Here is a 20,335-nt window from a genome sequence, read left to right as displayed (position 1 = left end):
GCTGCAAAAAGCACTTTGTCAAGGCATCAGCCCTGCCAGTTGGGTTTAATGCAATTTTCTCCTCAAAAGCTTTTATTGAGATCGAGATCCTGCAATCTGGCATGTCCGAGCTAATGGAAGAACATTTTGAAATGTCGCGTGAAGCGCACTTCTGTGATTGTGGGAATTGAATTGCTTACAGTCACACATGAGAGCAGTGTCTTGGTACATTTGTATATGATGAGTGTGTCCTAAAGAAAAATTGTGTATATTACACATGCATGTACCCTTATTGTTAATGTACATTGTACATTTGCATAATTATACCGGTACATGTGTGTACTAGCGCTGTGCCGAATATGGTATTTGTGTGATTATCAAACTTGTCAAATATTCCTAAATACTGGTACCTCAGACAGTTTCCCTATTCAACAACGTGCAGCGTTCATTCTCCTGAGCCGGTCTTAAAAGCACATACCGGTACATGTACATCTAATGCACTTGAATTTTTGGTGGTAGCTGGCCGACCCAGTATGATTGTACTGATTGTATATTGTACATGTACATGAAGGGTACGGTACAGTAAAGGAGTCCCTCTAGGCCACCTTACATTTAGTTGGGCACGTATTTTCAGATGACGTCATTTCTGTATTACATGTATACACTGGGAACCAGAAAACTAGGTGGTGTTACATTTCTACATGTATGTACTTCTACATACATGTACATGTACATCCTTACGTGTACATGTACATACATGTATGCACATGTGTACATGTACAGGCCCAAACTGCTTTTAAACATTAAATATAGCCAAGGGGGGGCGGTCTACCGGTATTTCAGTGTTGGCAGTGGCGGTACATGTATGTACGCATGCAGTGGCAATGGACATCGTGCGTTATACTGCTACATGTACGTGTACATGTATGTACCGGTACATCATTTGTAGGGGAAAAAAGTGAGAGTAAAAAAAATTAAAGCTTCGTCAGCAGATCACTTTTGGAGCCAGCCCCTGACCAGAAACAGGAGACTTTTTCAGATTTATTTACATGCATCTCCAGGTTCCTGAGGATAACTTAAAGTATTTGGTCTTACATGTACATGTACATGTTAATGGTTACGCTGTCAAAAAACTCCCTTAGTCGTTGCCCTTGGCAACGGCTTCACAAAACAGTATTGAACCCCATTACATTATCATTACGTTATCTCAGCAAGGGGCACAGGTGTAGTACATGTACCGGTATGTACATTGTACATGTAGATGATGAGATTTGATGAGATCTGAGAATGTAGTGGTAATGAATGCCTGGATAATGGATAGATCTACATGTACAAAGTAAGACTCAACATGTACAATACAAACAGGTACTGTACATGCACATATCGGTACAAGTTCTATGAAAGATGGTGAAAAACAGTCACTCCTTGAAATACCAAGACTTACAATATTAATGTTTGTTCTCTTAATGCAGACACTACAAGAAAGCCAAGACCTGGAGAGCAGGATGGAATCCGTAAGTGATTGGAAGCATCTCTCAGGAATCCTTTATCAAAGGATACAGTGTAGCTCCACACATACTGTACCTGTACATGTATATGTGTATTTGCATACCAGTATGTTCATTTTTGCTTTCATGCCAAGTACATACAGTGGACATGTACAGTGTATGACCCTGTTCCTATGGCTGCAAAAAGAACTGGAATGTGATTTTCAGGCCTGTATTGCAAATTTGTAAAACAAGAACAGTTGTGGAATTTTATGAATATAAAGACTTGCATCGCAAAATGCTATCCTCCATTTTTGACAAGTACAGGAATGAGTCAAGATGATCGATACATTCTTCATAAAATATCTGTTAATTGATCCATTGTCACATGAATTCTGATTTGTACTTTTGAAGATGTGATAAAATGTACGCCAGATTTCCTTACATGTACCGGTACAGTATCATTTCCTTTATTTTAGCAGACATTAATCGTGCATTATCTCAAAATTAACAAAATGGATAAACAGCACTTTGCGATGAAACTCTTTATGTGTACATGTACATGAACATGTAGAATAAGAAACCGGTACATGTATATCTGACTTTATAAATCTGCAGAAGTGAGGAATTAAAGTTTTACCAGAATGAACCATGGATAGAGTGCTAATTTCGGTCATTGAAACGTCAAGATGGTCATCAGTTTTTGACAGTCAATGCACTGCGTTCAATTTCTCCCAGATTACCACTACACCACACGGGAATGGATGGAGAATGCAATCACGAATGGGGAGTTCATAGAATCAGCAGAATTCTCAGGCAACCTTTATGGGACAAGGTACCATACATGTACATTAATTGATACACTACATGTAATGTGCGTCATGCTAGTCCCTCTGTAAGAAGATTTGACTGCATGACTAAAAATTCCTCCCTTTTGGTTGGCAGTCCATCCAGGCTCATTATTTAGCTTTCGGATTTTATTTGTACCCTAATTGAAAACCGTTGCCAAGGCAATGGACATTTTTGTTCAGTATGTACATGTGTATACGTACATGTACACATGTAATCTGTTTCCATGGCTACTGCATCTACCAGGTACAAGTACGTGCTAATTTAATATTCCAGACTCCACCACAAAAGAAGTACTGTACATGTACTTAGTAAATTCTCATCAATGTGACAGCCTGTTTTCGGTACATGTACATGTAAGCTAATTATATGCTGAAAAGAGCCAGGGAAGTACACTAATTTAAATCACAATTTAAATCGAATTTTTTTTTTTTAAATCATCAAAAATCATTTAAATCAACATATTTTAATTTTTTGGGGAAAAAGGCAGAAATGTTTCCATTTTTGAATCCCTTTTTGCTGATTGGACAAGTTTGCAGGTTTTGCAAAGTTTAAACAAATCCCCCCTCTGTGAGCTTTCCAGTTCCTTCTAGTATTGAAGAAGTACGAATGCACACGTGTTACGGTACAATCCGGGTTGGCAAGATTTTCTGTTTAATTCAGTCCACTTGTTTTGATTCAAATCAGCTATTTGGATTCAGTAAGTGAATTTGATGCAAAGGATTTATCATCATGATTTTATTTTACTTCATTTGAATAGCCTGATTTCACAGTTTGACATTGTAACAGGGTACAGTTGTGCATCTACACGTACCTTTTACATGTACAGTACATGTATAGACAGGTACACATGTATTTTATTGAGATGAGAAATGTTAGTCATTATGCAGTATAACTAAAACCACTAAATACCCCTTAATACATGTACATGTAAATGCCCTTTATAAAGTGATTTTTTTAATCAAGCCTAATTTAATGCTTTGCGGAGCTGGATCACAAACAAAACAAGACTACATTGTAGAGCAAGGTAAAATATCGGTACCAGCATTTTGTACATGTACCGGTACATATATATGTATAACTACTGTGTCAGCAAATTCTTGTAAACTCTTATATGTAGGTTTGTGTCAAAACTTAGAGTCGGTTTAAAACCAGGTGGCAGGTTCCTCAAAATATGGACCATTAGATGTTCAACTTTTGGGGTTAATTTTTCCTGAAGTGAACAGCAGTGAATTAATTAATGAGGGAAGTCATGGCTGATATTTGGAACAATGATGGCCGTGTCCATCTTTCAATAATGGGAGTTAATTAAAGTCTCGAATGTCAGCATTTTTGATGAACGTGAAGAACCTGTTGAAATCCCGGCCAATAAAATTTACCAAGGAGTGATAATCCCCTTGGTCATTTTACACAGATCCATATGGGGTGAAAGGTGATAATATTTATGCATATTAAAACCATAATCACAAAATTAAAACATACCTTTCACAATTAGTCGGGTCCCAAAGTCGGCAGTTGCGAACGTCATTTGATTCTGTCAAAACAATTGACTGCAAAAAACGGCAAGTAAAATCAAAATCGATGTACAACACAAGCTTTAAAAAAGTGCCAAAAGGTACCCCCAATCCATCATCCTTTTACAACTGGACCGATCACATTTTCTTTAAGTACGTTTCCGAAAATCGCAGTCCAAAATACCCATCATGGCAATTTTGCGGCGTCCGTTATTATCTCACGGTAACATTAGAGAAATGTTTCGCTGCATCGTGGACTGTTTGATCTTTGACATCAATAGTGCACCCTCTTTTTCATTCGATATTCATGAGCCCCTCCACGGAATGGCAACACTTCAGGATTTTTCTCTTCGTACCAAGGTTTCTCGAAAGAAAATCTGTCATACTGAATGACGTAAAAAAAAATGACATCTGAGACATATCGGGCAAAATACGATTCATGATGAAAATCTACTGTGCAGAGTTGTTGATTTTAATGTAATTTTCAGTGGGGATATCTTTAAAATAAACGGCAAATGAACATCGCGCATGGAATTTTCAAGCACTACATGTGACAGCGTTATTTCTTTGGTGCTTTAAAATACATGTACATGTACGTCAGATGAAAAAGATACTGCATTCTCCTTGTTGAGAGAGGTTTTGAAATCAAGTCCTCCAGTGCAAATACTTTAAATGACTTCAACTCCATTTATATTGCACTGGTAGCCAACCAAATGTCCACCATATGTACACAGTATGCCCAATTATCCCCAAATAATCATATTTATAAATCTGAAGGTGCTAATTTGTATTTTACATGATCAAAATCAATCCTTTAGAAGTTTTGAAAAATGACATATAGAGTTGCATTTTGGTCCATTTTATGAAGAACATGCCAGGTACACACTTTATCCTTGGTACTTGTACATACATGTACGTACATACTTGTCTCTGAAGGAGGTGTCTTCTCTGACATGTTTGAGGAAACATGCACCGTGTTATACTATATGCATTTCACCAAGGCTAAGACATAGTGGTTTGTGAATTGATCAAATGACTTGATTTAGATTCCTTAATTCAAATCCAAATTTGTTTAATTTTGTAACAAAACAAATAGATAAAAGAAAACTATTACATGTGCAGCTACGTGTAATTTGCTTGCTTTTGATTAGACAATTGAGCCAACTTGTCTCCAATTTTAATAAAAAATTAGAAAAATTCATTCAAATGAAAAAATCGGAAAGATAGAAAAGAACGATAAAACAGAAACGATAAACAGAACATAAATTGAAACTTTATAAATAAAAGCGTGCATAAACCCAGTGAGAATAGATCTAACAGTACACTGCTTTTCCTTTTGTTTCTGTGTTTGTTTCATTTTTGACAGTAAGAAGGCTGTTCAGGACGTACTGAATCAAAACAAGATTTGCATTTTAGACATTGAAATGCAAGGTGTCATCCAAATCCAGAAGACCAATCTCAAGCCAGTATACATCTTTGTCAAACCACCAAATATGAAAGTTCTGGTGAGTCATGTCCTTACTCATTTATTTAACCCCTCATAAAAGGTCAAGCTACACTGTTGGTCATGTTGGTTAAATTCCCAAAAAAGGAACTGCCAAATAACCCTTAAATGTCTTGCTTGAAAGAAAGTAAATCTGTGAAATATTTCTGCCCAGAAATTACAGAATAATGTTAAATGTTGTTGAGATATTGGTAACAAAAATTTGTGATATTTTTTGACAATAATTCAAAAATATTTGCAGTTCATGATAAAATATATGTGATTGTTGTGTGATTGTGATTTTTCTTAAGTGATTTGTCGTGTCAGTGTTTATCAGGAAAAGTATATATAGATTTTTTTATTTTTAAAGGGAGCATGTTACCGGTTCATTTAAGCAAAAACAGAATGACAAGTACATGTACATTTTGTTACATTAAAGAAGAGTACATGTGAAAAATTGCACAATATTTGTATCGAAGAAACAAGTATGGACCCTTTAAACAAATGATACCTAGTCTGATTCTGTTTGTAACACTATCCTCATGCATGTACTTATTCATTCACGTACATGTTCCAATCAACAAGAACACCTGTTCAGTGGTGACAGCTTATTTTTCTGTCCATTGTGGAAAACCATGTGCAAGACTCACTGAGTTTATTTGTACATCATAACAAGTACATGTACAGTGTAAGAGCAGTGAAGAGTAACTCTCACTTGTTTATTCTGTCATCCATGCACAGGTACTTTATCCATTCATTTATTTTTTGGGGGGGATTTGTGTTTGTTCCATTGGAGGTCATATACTGGTAAAAGGGTTTCTTAATTCTCTAGCAAGAATTTTTTATCGAGAAATCTTGGGCCAATAAATACCAGATTCCATGTTGCATAATTAAACAGGAAGAGAGGCTAAGGAATAGAAAAACAGACACTGAGGAAGCGATACAGAAAAGGCTGGAGACAGCAAGGCGAGAGATGGATTTCAGTGAGTACATTCCAAACACAACAACTGAATACATACTACTTCATGGTTGCAGTGGCAAAGTGTGCTCATCACTTGGTGTATTTGTAATCAGTGGGTTCGAAAAAACTTGCTGTTGTGGTGTGACCGAGGATGAAATTAAATTCACAATCCAATACATACGCACATCCCTTAATTTTCGCAACTGATTGGATCATTTCAGAATCATTCATTTTGGGCCTGATTTCTGCAGAGGATTCTAGCAGGGTCTGTTTAGTGGACATACATGCACACGTGGCGCATGCATGAACATGCAGAACGCCAAACCGGTTCAGTCATGTATTCCTCATGCATCATGAATTGCCCAACTAGTTCATACGGTGGTCTGCCTAAGTTGGATGATTTTGTCCCCGACAGCAACTTTAATAAATATCTCTTCAATGGATACTGCAACATCTATTCACTTGGGCAAAGGCAGTACGAGCCTTCCTTCTACATGTACCGGTAGTGTAGTTCAGTGTTGTAGTTATCAAGCACCCAAAGTCTATCACAAAGTCCAATACACTAGACTCAGTTTGAACTCTAATCACAACCTCATCAAATGCACCGCCACAAAAGCATTCTTCTGTTCACCCTGTTACATACTGTCTGACTGATCATGAGATTGGCTTTGTGTCAAATCTCAACTGCAATACTGGTATGGTATGGTGACACAGTAGACTCAAGTACTTTGTTAGATAGAGGAGTTTCATCATGTTCATTGCACCTTCCCCCACCCTTCCCACCAAACCAATCTCCTCTGGTACCGGGTACATAGTATTTCTTTTTAGTTCTTAACAGTTTTTTAATGTTTCAGGCATGCTAAGGGTTACAAACAATGCCAGTGGCGATTGGTTCAGGGATGGGTGCACTGAACCCCCTCCTAGACCGTGGACCATCGCATGGCACATGCTTATTTACAAATCACAGTTTGAACCAAACACAGTTGCAGTAGGTATTTTACATGTAATGCCACACACTTGCTTTAATAGTTTTCAAGTTGGCACGAGTTACTTATAAATACTTACTTATAACAACTACACGTGGATGTTGTGTTTTTCCGTCATTTTTTGCCCTCTTACATGTAATTTAACACATACATGTACATGTGTTAATAAGGAAAACTAACATGAAAACCCTCCACTTTTCCCTCTGACCACTAACATGTCATCCGTTCATGGTTCCTTCCCAACCTCTCCCCTTCCTCGGCTACATGCGTACACATCAGTCAGCCAGCAGGAGGGGAGTACCGGCCACACCATAGTGAACGATTGTGTGGACTCGGCCTACCTAGGGCTGAAAGCAGTCCTCCTGGATGAAATCCAACGACTGGGGGAGGCTCGCGATCTGCAGAAAACATAGCACTGGTTACTGCTAGCTTCATTGTAGATACAGTGTAGGTATGTCTCCTGACAAGGAGTGATTCACACTATAGACTGATAAGAAGGTTGCCATCGGCAACACACATTGTGCTCAGTTTGCACTGCATCAATGAGAAAAGTCAACTTTAATTTGTGAGACTACGCCATATGGTATTTATAATTTGCACAGGGCAATACGGTATGTACTTCTACGGAGCAGGGTTTTTTGGTATTATATATGTCAGTGGCACTTTTAATGTAGTGTTAAAAAATATCAGACATACATGTGCAAACAGTCTTTTGACCTATCCTCTGATTTTACACCACACATTTTGTACTGACAATTTCCCGCTCATTCCTACTTTTGCATCCTTATGTGCACACTAACATGCATCGCCGTCTGCATCGTTTGCAGTGTTTCTGTATTTATATCTACGTACACAGTCACAGGCATGCCACATTGAGTTCATCAAACAAAGTCTCTGTCTTGTTTGCTCAGCATGATGCAGGAAAGTGAAAGTGGTTTTCATTGTATACTCAATGGCCAGAATTTTGTTGAAGAGGAAATAGACTTTTATGATCTAGATCTTCAAAAACGTTGAGTCAATCTCACTTCTACTGGCATATTCTAAATATTTGGATAAACATGAAGTTTATGTCAGTTGTTTTATATGGTAAGTATCTAAAAATAGCCCTTTTGTCATTTTGGCAGTGAACGGAAATGTACGTACATATGTACAAATTCACAACAGCAATCTCTTATATGAAACCCCTTGTACATGTAGCACAGCACATAACATTGTTTATATCTGTTGCTCAATTACAGCACTTGCAAGAGCAGGTTAATTCACCCCAGGTCCCTGGACAGTTGCCTAGCAACTGTTGCCATGGCTGCATTGATTCCTGTTTTCGCAGACTCGCTTTTTTTCCCCTGACTAATCCATTTAATATTTCCACCCCAGTTCAGCAACAGACTGAATCTCCCAACTCTCACATCATCGTGAACGATGACGTGGAAGTCGCCTACGAAAAACTCAGAGGAATACTCAGCAATCCTCTCTCAGCACTCAAGGATCTCAAGTACAAGATGAAGACACTTATCGACCCCCCATAGGGCTTGGAATAAAATACAGATTTCTTTTAAAAATGTTCCTGATTTCATTACATTTCTGAAGAATGCATGTGTGCAAAGCTGAAGCAGGTTTGGGGTTTTTTTTTTTGCTTTTTTACACTAACAAGAATGATTAGGGTTTTGCCCTAACCCAACGTATATATTAATAAACACTGTATGCTCAGTGCTTGTCCGAGAGCTTGCGAAAAAAGTCACAAGCTTACTCGGGTGGGACTCGAACCCACGACGTCCTGCTTACTAGTGCAGACGTCTTAACCACTCAACCACCACTCGTGGGTTCGAGTCCCACCCAAGTAAGCTTGTGACTTTTTTTGCAAGCTCTCGGACAAGCACTGAGCATACAGTGTTTATTAATATATAGGTTGGGTAAGGGCAAAACCCGTTATATAAATTAACATCTCCCCCACACAAAAATACATCTTGAAGAATGATTAGCATATGGTTTGTCTTGTATGCAAAAGGGATTTGCTTGACATTTTCTTTAGTTATGCATCAGTTTACCACTGTTAATATATTCTTTGAAATCATCGGGGGGGGGACAGTAAATGCACTGCCTAGGGTATTCCTCTAGCTTTATATTCACAATGTGTTGTTTTAAAAGGACCCCAAAATTGATTTGAATTCTAATAGGCTCTGAAACCTGAAACAAATTTGGGAACTCCTAACTTCTGAACTTTGTGGCCATTTTTTTTCAGCCATCAAGGGAGTAGGTGCCTACACGTACACATGTATCAGTCGCATTGTTTTTTCCTTGTACGATGTGCAGTGAAAATTTTTTTTATCCTACCATTGTTAAGGTTCCATTGTGAAACTCCCGTTCTGAGATTTTGTATTCCAAATGAAAACAGGATAAGATTTCAAGGAATCCAGAATTTCCTTGTACATGTACAGTGTTTTAATTCTACTATTGTTAAGGTTCCATTGTGAAACTCCTGTTCTGAGATTCTGTATTCCAAATGAAAAACAGGATTTGATTTCAAGGAATCCAGAATATAGGTATACATCCAGAATCCAGTCTAAAGCTTTGAAATTCAAGATCACTGTACCTTGAAAGTATATTTGAATGTCCATTTAGAAAAGTTTAATTCTATTCACTGACTCGTACTTGTATGTAAGACAGTAATTACATGTATGCTCAGTATAAAGGTAGTATTGTTCAGAGTCCCTAAAGGGACATACATGTATCTCGTACACACAAAATATTTATCTCATGCACACAAAATCTCTTTTAAAAATTGAACTCATGCAATTATTTTGTGCGCAAGTGATAATAATTTCATGCAAAAGTGATTTACCCAGCATGTTGTGCGCACAAGATATGTGTAATTATTTTTTGCAAATAGTTTGCTCGTGTAATGTTCCTAGTGTTAAACATTTTCGTTTTTGTCAAATAGTTTTAATTTTGTGAATTAAAAAAAAAGGAAGGTTCATCATAGATGATGTCAGATATGATGACGTGCACATGCAGCATGCATCAGTCCTACATGTATTATGGGATGTTAGGGGCCTCGAGCTCGACCAAGAGAGGGCACTATTTTCTTCACAATGGAGGCTCCCGGGGTCAGAACTGAACTTTACTGGTTCATGAACAACTAGGAAATGCACACGTCAAGGTCGTATTACTACCAACAAATTGAACACTCCCGACCAACACAGCTCTTTTTTAGCCGATGAGGGGGGGTGCTTCTTTTCGAGGCGGATTGGCAGGTGACATTGTGTTCTTTCTTAGCATACATGTACATGGAAACCATTAATCACACAAACCTTTTTGCCAGCAATTCAGCAGGTCCATGGAATACTGGCCCTATGTACATATAGCTGCAAAATTAAGTTTTTATGATTTATAGTTGCATGTACTTTTTTCATTTTTTTTTGTCTGCGTGAGTGTGTGTGTGTGAGACACCTGTACCGGTCATAAATACTTAGTTGCAACTTAATTGGAAGAAAAATGTTTACATACCAAATACTTTAATATTGCATTTGATAATGCATGTATATGAAAAATACATTTGAATGTTTAACAGTCATTTGGAACAGTTGTATTGTACATACTGCTGACAAAGGTTTAAAAAAAAATAAGTTTTGGAATACTTTTGAAATAGAGCTTGAATATTATCTTGGTGTTCAGATGTCAAAGAGTTTACACTGTGATCATGGTCATGTGCAACTGTAATCATAACTCTAGTATGAAATGCTATTTAAAATAATTAATATTCCATAGACTTAACCTTACAAGTGTATGCATGATTGTTTCATGGTTAAATATTAATTATTCTGAGCAGCCAATTACAAACTAATGTATGGAATAGTTGTTAAAACAACATACACAGTCAGTGCATTGTAATTTATGCACCTCATACATATTCATGATCCAGTGCTGGAATGTCACTGGTCCATTCACTATTTTTACTGTTAACCAGGTGCGGGCGAGTCAAATACCTTGACTCGTGGTTCAGTGGGAGTGGTGCCTGTATGCATGCACAAGGATTGCCCTAGCTACACTACCACGGGAATGAATGCACATACATGTTCTAATAAAGCTTCCCTGATCATTCTGCAGCAACCTCTCCCTTGCTCCTGAAATTTTGATGAATAATAATTTGTTGGAATGTACAACTGAGTATGTCTGAGGTACTGTGAAAATAATACATACATTGTATATGTGTAGCACGTGGTTTATTTCGGGTGGATAGTTGATAATACATGTGAGCTTCCTCGTTGTGGAAAAACAACAAACTAGATTTCATGTGAACTTAAAATGCCAAGGGGAACTAAAATCAACTATCCACTCTCAAGCCATGTTTTATATTTGTTTACTGTTTACTTGATTTAAATACGATTGGTTCACAATAGTGCGCCTCCAAGAGTTTGCAGTGCGTTGTCCAGTCACAATGCAAGAAATCTGTTGTCCCTTTCCAAACGTGCATTGGGTCAACAGATTTCGCGCACTGTGATTGGTCAACACGTTAAAACTCTTGGAGGTGCCCTGTTGTGAAACGCCCGTATTCAAGTATCATCCTCACAAGATTTTTCACAAAAAAAACATTGTCCGTATTATTTCTGGCACAAAGTGTGCTACAAACAGTTGGCCAGGAATAAATTTCAAATGGCACCACATACAATCTTGTGCTCAGTTGGATTTTATTAATGTCGTTTTGTCCCTTTGAATGCAATATTACAGGAAATGACAGATACTAGAACAGGCCACGTATGTTCACATTAAAACAAGTCAATGTTTACACTTTTTTACTCATTTCCTCTTTTAAATTTTTCCATCATTTTGCTGGCCTATCAACTTTTCAAATCACATTTGTTTCCTATTAAATGATCCGTTTTTGCCAGATTGCATGGGATAATTTAACTACTTACATGTACATTTGTTTTGTGTTCATGTGCAACTTTTTCTGAGGATCAGCTTCTTTCCTTGCTTTGTGCTGCTCGTGTGCCAGCACAAAACACTATGGAACCCTTTACTCTCTGAAAACTTTGTCCTTTTTCTGTAAATTCTAAATCACACCATTAATGCCTGGTTAAGGCAATGACATAATTGCTCTCTTCAAGGGTCATAATTACATCCATTGACTTGGTGTTTATTACTCATCATCAATCACTTGCTGCCGGGTGCTTAGAAAAATGCAGTGCATACATATGGGGTGAATTTCAAGACTTTCAGTTTTCACAATTCTTCAAAAATTCATTGTTTCATTTAACGGACGTTTAAACACACACCAAGTACTCTTTAGGCACTACTCTAAGCTGACAGGTGACCTTCATTGATGCCCGAGTTTTTCAGCCAGGCCTGCAGCCTTGTAAACAGAGCCCAGATTGTGCGGTGTTATACAACTGTCTTTTGTTCACGAACCTGGAACAGTGCACTGCTGACCTCTTTTTCAATAGGGGCCAGGTTAGCGGGCAGCGGTGCTGTGTGGCTTATCGCTGCGGTGGTGGAGCGCTTTTGTCCCCGGTGGTAATCCGCTTGCTCTAAATGCCCCAAACTGTGGTATACCGTTTCAAAACAAGGCCGGATTATCTTCACTACAGAGAGTGAAAAAATGTCGGTAATGCCCAGCAGCTCAGTCTTTTGTACTGAGGTCTTTTGTTACAAGGCCCAACTCTTTTGTCCCGGCTTCGGGCTCCCCAGCTTCATGTATAAAGCCTAGGTACTCGAAAACAGGTCGCCCGGTAGGAAATGGTTAAGTGACATCGTACATAAGACTGGACCTATATTTTTACTACCAAGGACCACTTGCCAAGATCCCCAGGATAAATGGCATGGGATATACACGTAGGACATGGCACTGATCTCCAGTTGTAACAATATGACAACGTGCCTTATTTGTACACTTCACTGTGGATGGGACATTTGTTTTTGAAAGAAATGGTGGATGGAGAACCTGTACTATGTTTTTCCCACATATTACAATCCATTAGATACCTCAAATACATAGTACCAATAACGGAAATTATTTTCTCTTACCCGTGTCCAATTTCTGCAATTTCATCTTAAAGGGGAGTAAAACTTATGAAGGTGCCACTGGGTTTTGAATACGTGGAAATGCCGAAGAAATAGGTAAACCAATGTGGGAAATGGCCAACAAAACTTTAATGGACAAACCAGCATTTCATGGCATTAGTCGAAAAGTGGACAACCACACAGAATACAAGCTAGTGGTCTATGTACTTCTGCCGTACATTTCGCACAAAAAGAGAAATTGGAGGATGAGGATGAACCCTTTCCTATATCAAACAGAAATGAATACGTGTACACGAGACACCTGATAAACAGATATTGTACATAGGTACATGAGTGCCTGACATAAGAGTGTCAGGCTTAAGTCCCCTTCTTTTTTCCAACACAGACATCTGAGAGACCTGTTCTGCAATTTATAAAATACCTTGTCAACGTCCCATAACCTACCAAAGAACCACTAGCTTGGAGGTTTTGTTTTTTATCCTAGGAACCAAGTCTTGAGGTCAGCCTTTCATCTCACGAGTCCCCGACCGCGGCGGAAGACTCCCCGCACTCAAACCGCGCAAAGTCTACGATCTCCAGGCTCTCCTGGCGGATGAGCTCCCCGACGGTGATGGTGGGGTCTAGGAGGTACTCCTGTCTCAGCATCTCTGTCTCCACTTTGCTGTCCTCACCCTCACTCGAGCCCTCTGGCTTTGGTTCTTGCTCTCTGGTGGTTTCTACTGCTCATGAGATCATCGCAAAATGAAAAACATACTTTACAAAAATGACAACAAAACATTCAACAAGTAAGCGACAATGGAATAAAAGTGTGAAGAAGCAGTTTGAAAGGAGTACGCTTAAAACCCAGGTAGGAGCCTGGTACCGATAATGGGCCATGATAAAGCCTGAAAAATGCTGGCCCTATCAGATTAGTGTGGCTTGTGTTTCTTTAAGCCTAGTCACAACACGCTCCCTAAATGTAGGTGTACATGTACAAGTTCTCAATTTTAATTGTTAAAAGAGAGTGGTACTGTCCATTTGTAACTTGGTTACTAAATGGGGAGATCAAAGCTACTCAGAAATGCAGGCACTTAATGCCTGGTAGAGAAAATTACTTTGATATATAGAATAGATAAAGGAAACAAAATGACCTAGTGACCAGTTGTCACAGATTGCATCATATTCTCAAGGGCTGAACTGGCCAAAGTACATATTCATGTTTTTTGTGAATCTGGCTCCCTTGGACATTTTGCACAAAAATCCATCCGCATTCTTCAAAATCCTACAATGTGTTAAAAGCACGTGGGTCTTATTTTCCTCAGTCCTGTCCTACAAACCTTTCCAAAAATGAATGGATTCTGCATGGGTTGGGCTGCAGAACATGTGGGCTTACCTTTAGTCACCTCGGCGTGCTCTCCCACTGTCAGTGGACTCATTCCCACAATGTGCTGGCACAGACGCCGGCCAATGTCATCCGGACGGAATTCGGTCGATGCGTCTTCTGTCCTTCTGAAAGCAACGAGGGCGCCGTATTTACCCACCATGCACTTGGACTTCTGCTGCCGCTGCTGAACAGAGTGCACATACGTTCCTACACGAAAAATCAATGACTCACTTGTATTATGTTTATCATATTGTCTTGTAAGCACAGTTTGAGATAAAAATACATGTACTTTGAGTACACCAGTGCTTAGGGATCCCAATTAATAAGTTCATCCTGAATAGTAACAGACAGCCAGGGCCAACACAATGCCACTGCTTCCTTTCCCAGTGACCACACATGCATCCTGTGAATTTGTGCACATTCAACTGAAAATAAGTACCCACAATGACTAGTGCAGGTACATGATTTTTCTATCCCAGGGGATGTCACTGCATGCACATAGAAAAGCACCGCCTTCTGTCAACACACATAGTCCACAGAAGACAGTTTAGTATTTCAGGGTCAATGCAGAATGCCGCATTGCAACATGTGCCCTGTAACATGGATAGAGTTTGTACTCATTAATGTCTGTGGCAGCGAACCTCTGGGGTTAGATGGAGGCAAGTTGGCACATTATCGAGGTGGTCAGCTTACCAATGAAATGGTCAGCAGGAGCCATCATGCACAGGGCCCTGTTCAGTGTCATATTCTCCCCTATTTTGCCAATGGTCAGCGCAGCTTGGTCCTGGAGATTTTTCTGGTCGTCGACACTGAATTCTTTCATTTCGTCACTGCTGTAAAGAATCTGAAAATAACGTGAGAAAGGAGCACGGTCAATGTAACCTAAATAGCTCATTTCCAAGTACAGAGTGTGACAAACTTCTCAGTTTGTGCACTCGTTGCTTAAGAACACTTCCGATGCTGCCGGAGGGGCATCTCTAGCTGTGTACCCAGAGTAAAGAATGTAAGGTCTGGAGCCCAACCGTGTGTAAAGTCTACAGCCTTGGGAATGTTGCACAAGCAATCTTTTCACTCAGGGCCAAAAACTGAAGAAAAGATCATGAGACCTGAGCACCCAGAGAGGGGCAGTGCACACGGTGACCAAATGGACCACAACAATGACCAACATCAGCCCTTCCTCTGGCCAACACATGCAGACTTACTTTGGCAACACCAGTCGAGTCTTTAATCTCCCTTTGTCTGATGCTAAACTGTCGCAGTGTCGCTGCTGCTGCCTGGCCCACAAATCCTTGAAATTCGCTGTTCTTGGCCACAAAGTCTGTCTCGCAATTCACCTCAACCATGGTGGCCTGGTTTCCCTCCCTCATGACCCCGATGAGTCCCTGGGCCGTGGTCCGACCTTTCAGCTTGGTGGCCTTGCTCCAGCCTTCTTTCTGGGCCTGCTCCTGAAGCCAGGCCTCTGCCTGAAGGACAGAAGTGAAACCAATGGAAATTAGAGCCATTTCGAAGCACACATCTAATTGCACATTCACATACACGTAAGTTCAGCCTTCTTTCCAGATTGACTTATCTACTGGTGGCCTTTTTTAAAGGCTGTGCGAAAGCACACACTGACCATTCTTGCCTTTACCTGGTTCAAATCATTGCCAAATTTATCCAGTGCCTTGCGACAGTTGGCAAAGCTGAAGCCAGTCCTTTTCCTGAGCTGCTGTAGATTTTTCTTGGAGCTCGAGAGAACCGCCTCTGTGCTTGACAGGTATCTACAGAGCACAGGTAATACTAATCCTGTCAATTACAAAAAAAAACAATAAAATATTTACAACTGTCACTATAGCAATGGTGCCCAAGCCAATATAATGATGCAAGGTAACTTCTCAGGTGCACAAATATTCACTAATAATAATTACATGTATACATGTGATGAATCCCACCATTGAAGATTCTTTCCCAATCACACTATGAGTGAGGGTCCAATGTAATGTACAATGTTGGTAGACTACTATGCACGATCATGATGTAATGCTCCAACATGTCTAAAGGTACTGTACATGTATCCAGTTCATGCATACATGTACATCTACGACCACTTGATATGTTCCTTCCAATCAATTTCACTTGAGCATGCCAAAATGTACATGTACAGTGTACATGTATACGTACATGTATGTGTCAACCAAAGATCCTATAGTGCCACGTCGTGGCGTAAGATGGAGACCTCTGCCAAAAAGTTGTAATTCCCATGGGTGCCTTTCAAGCAGGTAATATGCCTGCGCAGTGAACGTTAATGCGCAGGCACAGGTGCACCAGGTGCATGTGCCTGGCGTAGCGCCCGCACCTGTGCATGTACATGTACATTAATGTGCACTGCGCGGGCATATTGTTTGATCCAATGGTGCCCAGGCGATTACGTTGTACGAGTATTAGTGGTGAAGTTCTCTATCTTGCACTGCTACGTGGTGATACACTGTCTTTGGTGTCAATACACCAGCCCTCCGTACAAGTACACCATAGGACCATGGTTACAGTCTGGGCTGTGGACACAGTCAGGGCATAACGTTTCTGATTAAGAATGACCCTTACATGAACATGTGTCTTTGGTCGTGGTGTTTGGTGGTGGAATTTGGAATTTTCAATTTGGGGTTTGGATTGGTTTTTTTAAGGTGATTAAACTCACAGCAATTTAGAAATGATAAATGTACCACTAAGTACTTTTCTAGGAGGAAATGAGAATCCTGTGTGGATGAAAACAGATGGTCATATTCAGAAATCCCCCAGACCCAAAACCTGGATACATCATTGCTGAAATACATGTACACGGCCAAGTCCATTAGCAATGCTTATTGCTAGACTACCGGGTACATGCAAGGATGCATGTGCACCTATGCTACCCATCCATGTATGTGCACATCATACATTGTACTGGAACATGTACAAAGGCTGTACACAAAACGAGAGACTTACGCTGTTTCCCTTGCTGAGAGCCAAAATGAAATTCACCTCTTTTCTGATGTTTGGTTTGAATGATGGATATTTTTGCCTGTCGGATCAGCTTCTTCTGTCATGGCAAAACCTGTTCTATGCAACTTGCTTGTTAGCAGCTGCATAGCCATACATGTACGTGTATCTGACAGCCTTGTGTATGCTTTGCCGCTCCAAGCCATTCATTCAGACACAGCAGCGGGTCATTAGCCCAATAGCTGGCAAAATGCTTCCACCATATTTTTAATAATGGAAATGCTGTGAACACGAACCCAATAACACAGATTTCAACCACAAATTTTCTCTGAAGAAGTCACACATACACATGTATGCAAATATCTTGAAAACACTTTTTTTCTCCACCGGAAGTATTATGCGCTATTTATGGGCACATGTGGGCTTGACAGGTGATAAAGAAACAGTGATGTGTAAACATATACATGTATTGTTTATTGTTATTTTCACTAGCTAGCGCTAGTGATGTCAGGATGGTACATTACAGCATGGAAAGACAAAATTAACATTTCCACAGTTGGTGATTAATGATACGAAGTCGAGTTAACGATAGGCTAATTAACCCTAACCCTCCTCAATCCTTCACCTGTTGGAGGATTGAGGAGGGTTAGGGTTAATGACGTGTCAAAGCCAGAACCGTGTAAGTTACATGTACACGTACTAAAAGCATTTTGGCCTCCTCATCATCATGGTTAGTGCATGCAAACAAAATGCAAAAATAAAAGCAATAATTTTGTGTCCAAATGTCACTGATTTTGCAAAGTTCATTTCTATGCACTGTGTTTGTCGCCCATTCAAAATCAATTGAATCTGAAAATGGTCGAGCCATTATACAACGGTCGGCCATCAACCCAACGAAGCATGTGTTGTGTTTGGATTTTTGCAATCAGGAGAGTGAGCGTATGGTGAGAAAAACGCTCTGATCTTTTTTTAAATAGTCAGTCCCGTGATCTCAAAATCCTCGGTCAAAGGTTTTAGGGATATGTGGACGTGGATCAGTTTAGCATGTTTGGATGGCTCTGTTGGGGACATGTATCTGATTGAGAAAATGGAATTTGGATTAAAGTACGGTACATGTAAGTGTACACTGATAAGCACTGATCTGATCTAACTGGGCTGCAGTTAAAAATCCATGGCATTACAAACTTATAGAACATGAAGAAAGTCATAGGGCTGGAAGCAAGTTGTGCCACCAGCATGTCCACAGAAGAGGAGGAGGTTGGGCTATTAGGCCTAAGCAATGTTCATCTATTCATGATTAGCCCGAGTGACTAGGACCCTACAACAAAGCGCCTCTTTTAAACTGGTAGTGTACAGTGTACATGTATTTATTTACTTGGTACCATACCTGGCAGGTCTATTCCTTCCTCCATAGGCCTACAAAACAATATTTGGCCAGGCACATGTGGAGTACAAAATTTCTCAACCTTATCCAAGTTAATGCATCTCACACTCGACAGTTCATCTAAAATATGGCATTTCATCTATGACATGACATTGTAAACAATATGACTTTAGCACATGCTGGGCACATGCACACTGGACCTCTGTGCTGCAAGTTGGGCCGGCCCCACTCTGATAGTTGGGACGGTCCCAACCATAGTAAATTAGTAGGCCTATGACAGGTTGGGACTGATGTAGCCCCACTAGTGTGGCACTCCCGATCTATCCTTAGCCACACATCCGTATTCGCAATTTCATGTCAGCGTATTGAACATTTTGGCGCACCCACTTATAATCGTGGGCGCAATTTCTTTTGCACACGAACATGATTCTTGACCGCTTTCTAAAAACCATTTATTGAATGATTTCACTCACGTTATTCAGGTATTTTCCAGTCTTTTTGCCTTTATCCATTCAATCTAACAGGCTCGCTCTCTCAGTCGCCATCTTTAAAACAAGGTCGTTGACCATTACGTCACTTGACCCCTCATCGTCTCGACAGCTGTTCCATGTCAAGACATCTAAACTGCTGCCAAAGTTTTGGAAGAGCCCATTGGTACATGTAGTATCTTATCACTCAGTCCGCTTATTACATATGTCTTGACATAAAACAGCCGTCGAGACAATGAGGGGTCAAGTGACGTAATGGCAACTGAGAGAGCAAGCCTGTTACTAGTGTTAGATAGAATGGATAAAGGCAAAAAGACTGGAAAATACCTGAATAACGAGAGTGAAATCATTCCATAAATGGTTTTTAGAAAGCAGAAAGGTCAAGAATCATGTTCGTGTGCAAAAGAAATTGTGCCCACGATGATAAGTGGGTGCGCCGAAATGTTCAATACACCGACACGAAATTGCGTATACGGATGTGTGGCTAAGGATGGATCGGGAGTGAGAGTCCGTGCCTCACTAGTGGGGCTAGGACTGATGCTGCAGTTGGGGCGTATTAACACGCACAAACGGACTACATCATAGCATGGAGGTAGAATCACAGTCTACCTCCATGATCATAGTGTATTCCTTCCTCCATGCACAAACAGACGAAATGGAAAAATTTCTGCTCATCAAAATATATTGTAACGATACCTTACAATATTCCCAAGTTCCTCTTACCTGGACGTAACATTTTTACCGTCAAATGGGCTATCAATACCATGTAAATCTGGACTTAATTGTGGGTATCCGTACGCGTGAGGAATTTAGCGAGCCATGTGTGTAGAGCGTGAGTTACATCATGTACGTACGTTAGGCCGGCCTG

The 20,335-nt window shown here is 39.9% G+C and overlaps 2 protein-coding genes across 5 annotated transcripts in view; one reads left to right on the top strand and one right to left on the bottom strand.

Moving 5' to 3' along the window:
* guk1 (guanylate kinase 1) overlaps positions 1-11,925 on the top strand; it is a 24,516-nt gene extending 12,591 nt beyond the window's left edge. For 2 of the 4 annotated variants that reach the window (XM_022223575.2, XM_022223578.2), the window contains exons 3-7: positions 1,452-1,493; positions 2,205-2,301; positions 5,196-5,334; positions 6,211-6,295; positions 8,634-11,925. In XM_022223575.2, coding sequence (XP_022079267.2) covers positions 1,452-1,493; positions 2,205-2,301; positions 5,196-5,334; positions 6,211-6,295; positions 8,634-8,785 — 515 coding nt within the window. In that variant the 3' untranslated portion in view covers positions 8,786-11,925. Of the gene's footprint in view, positions 1-1,451; positions 1,494-2,204; positions 2,302-5,195; positions 5,335-6,210; positions 6,296-7,538; positions 7,711-8,633 lie in introns of all 4 variants that reach the window. The other 2 variants (XM_022223577.2, XM_022223576.2) reach the window with 2 other exon arrangements.
* tsfm (Ts translation elongation factor, mitochondrial) lies at positions 11,926-20,335 on the bottom strand. Its single transcript, XM_022223605.2, has 6 exons — positions 20,191-20,335; positions 16,271-16,425; positions 15,843-16,103; positions 15,334-15,484; positions 14,650-14,847; positions 11,926-13,996 (listed from the first exon to the last, which is right to left on the bottom strand). The coding sequence occupies exons 1-6, from the start codon at positions 20,231-20,233 to the stop codon at positions 13,791-13,793; spliced, it is 1,014 nt and encodes a 337-aa protein (XP_022079297.2). The 5' UTR covers positions 20,234-20,335; the 3' UTR covers positions 11,926-13,790.

This window comes from Acanthaster planci, linkage group LG03 (genome assembly GCF_054643075.1).
Source record: "Acanthaster planci isolate LZ-2023a linkage group LG03, COTS_SCS, whole genome shotgun sequence".
NCBI lineage: Eukaryota > Metazoa > Echinodermata > Asteroidea > Valvatida > Acanthasteridae > Acanthaster > Acanthaster planci.
Note: the sequence above shows the minus strand (reverse complement) of the source record. Positions and strands in the feature narration are given on the sequence as shown.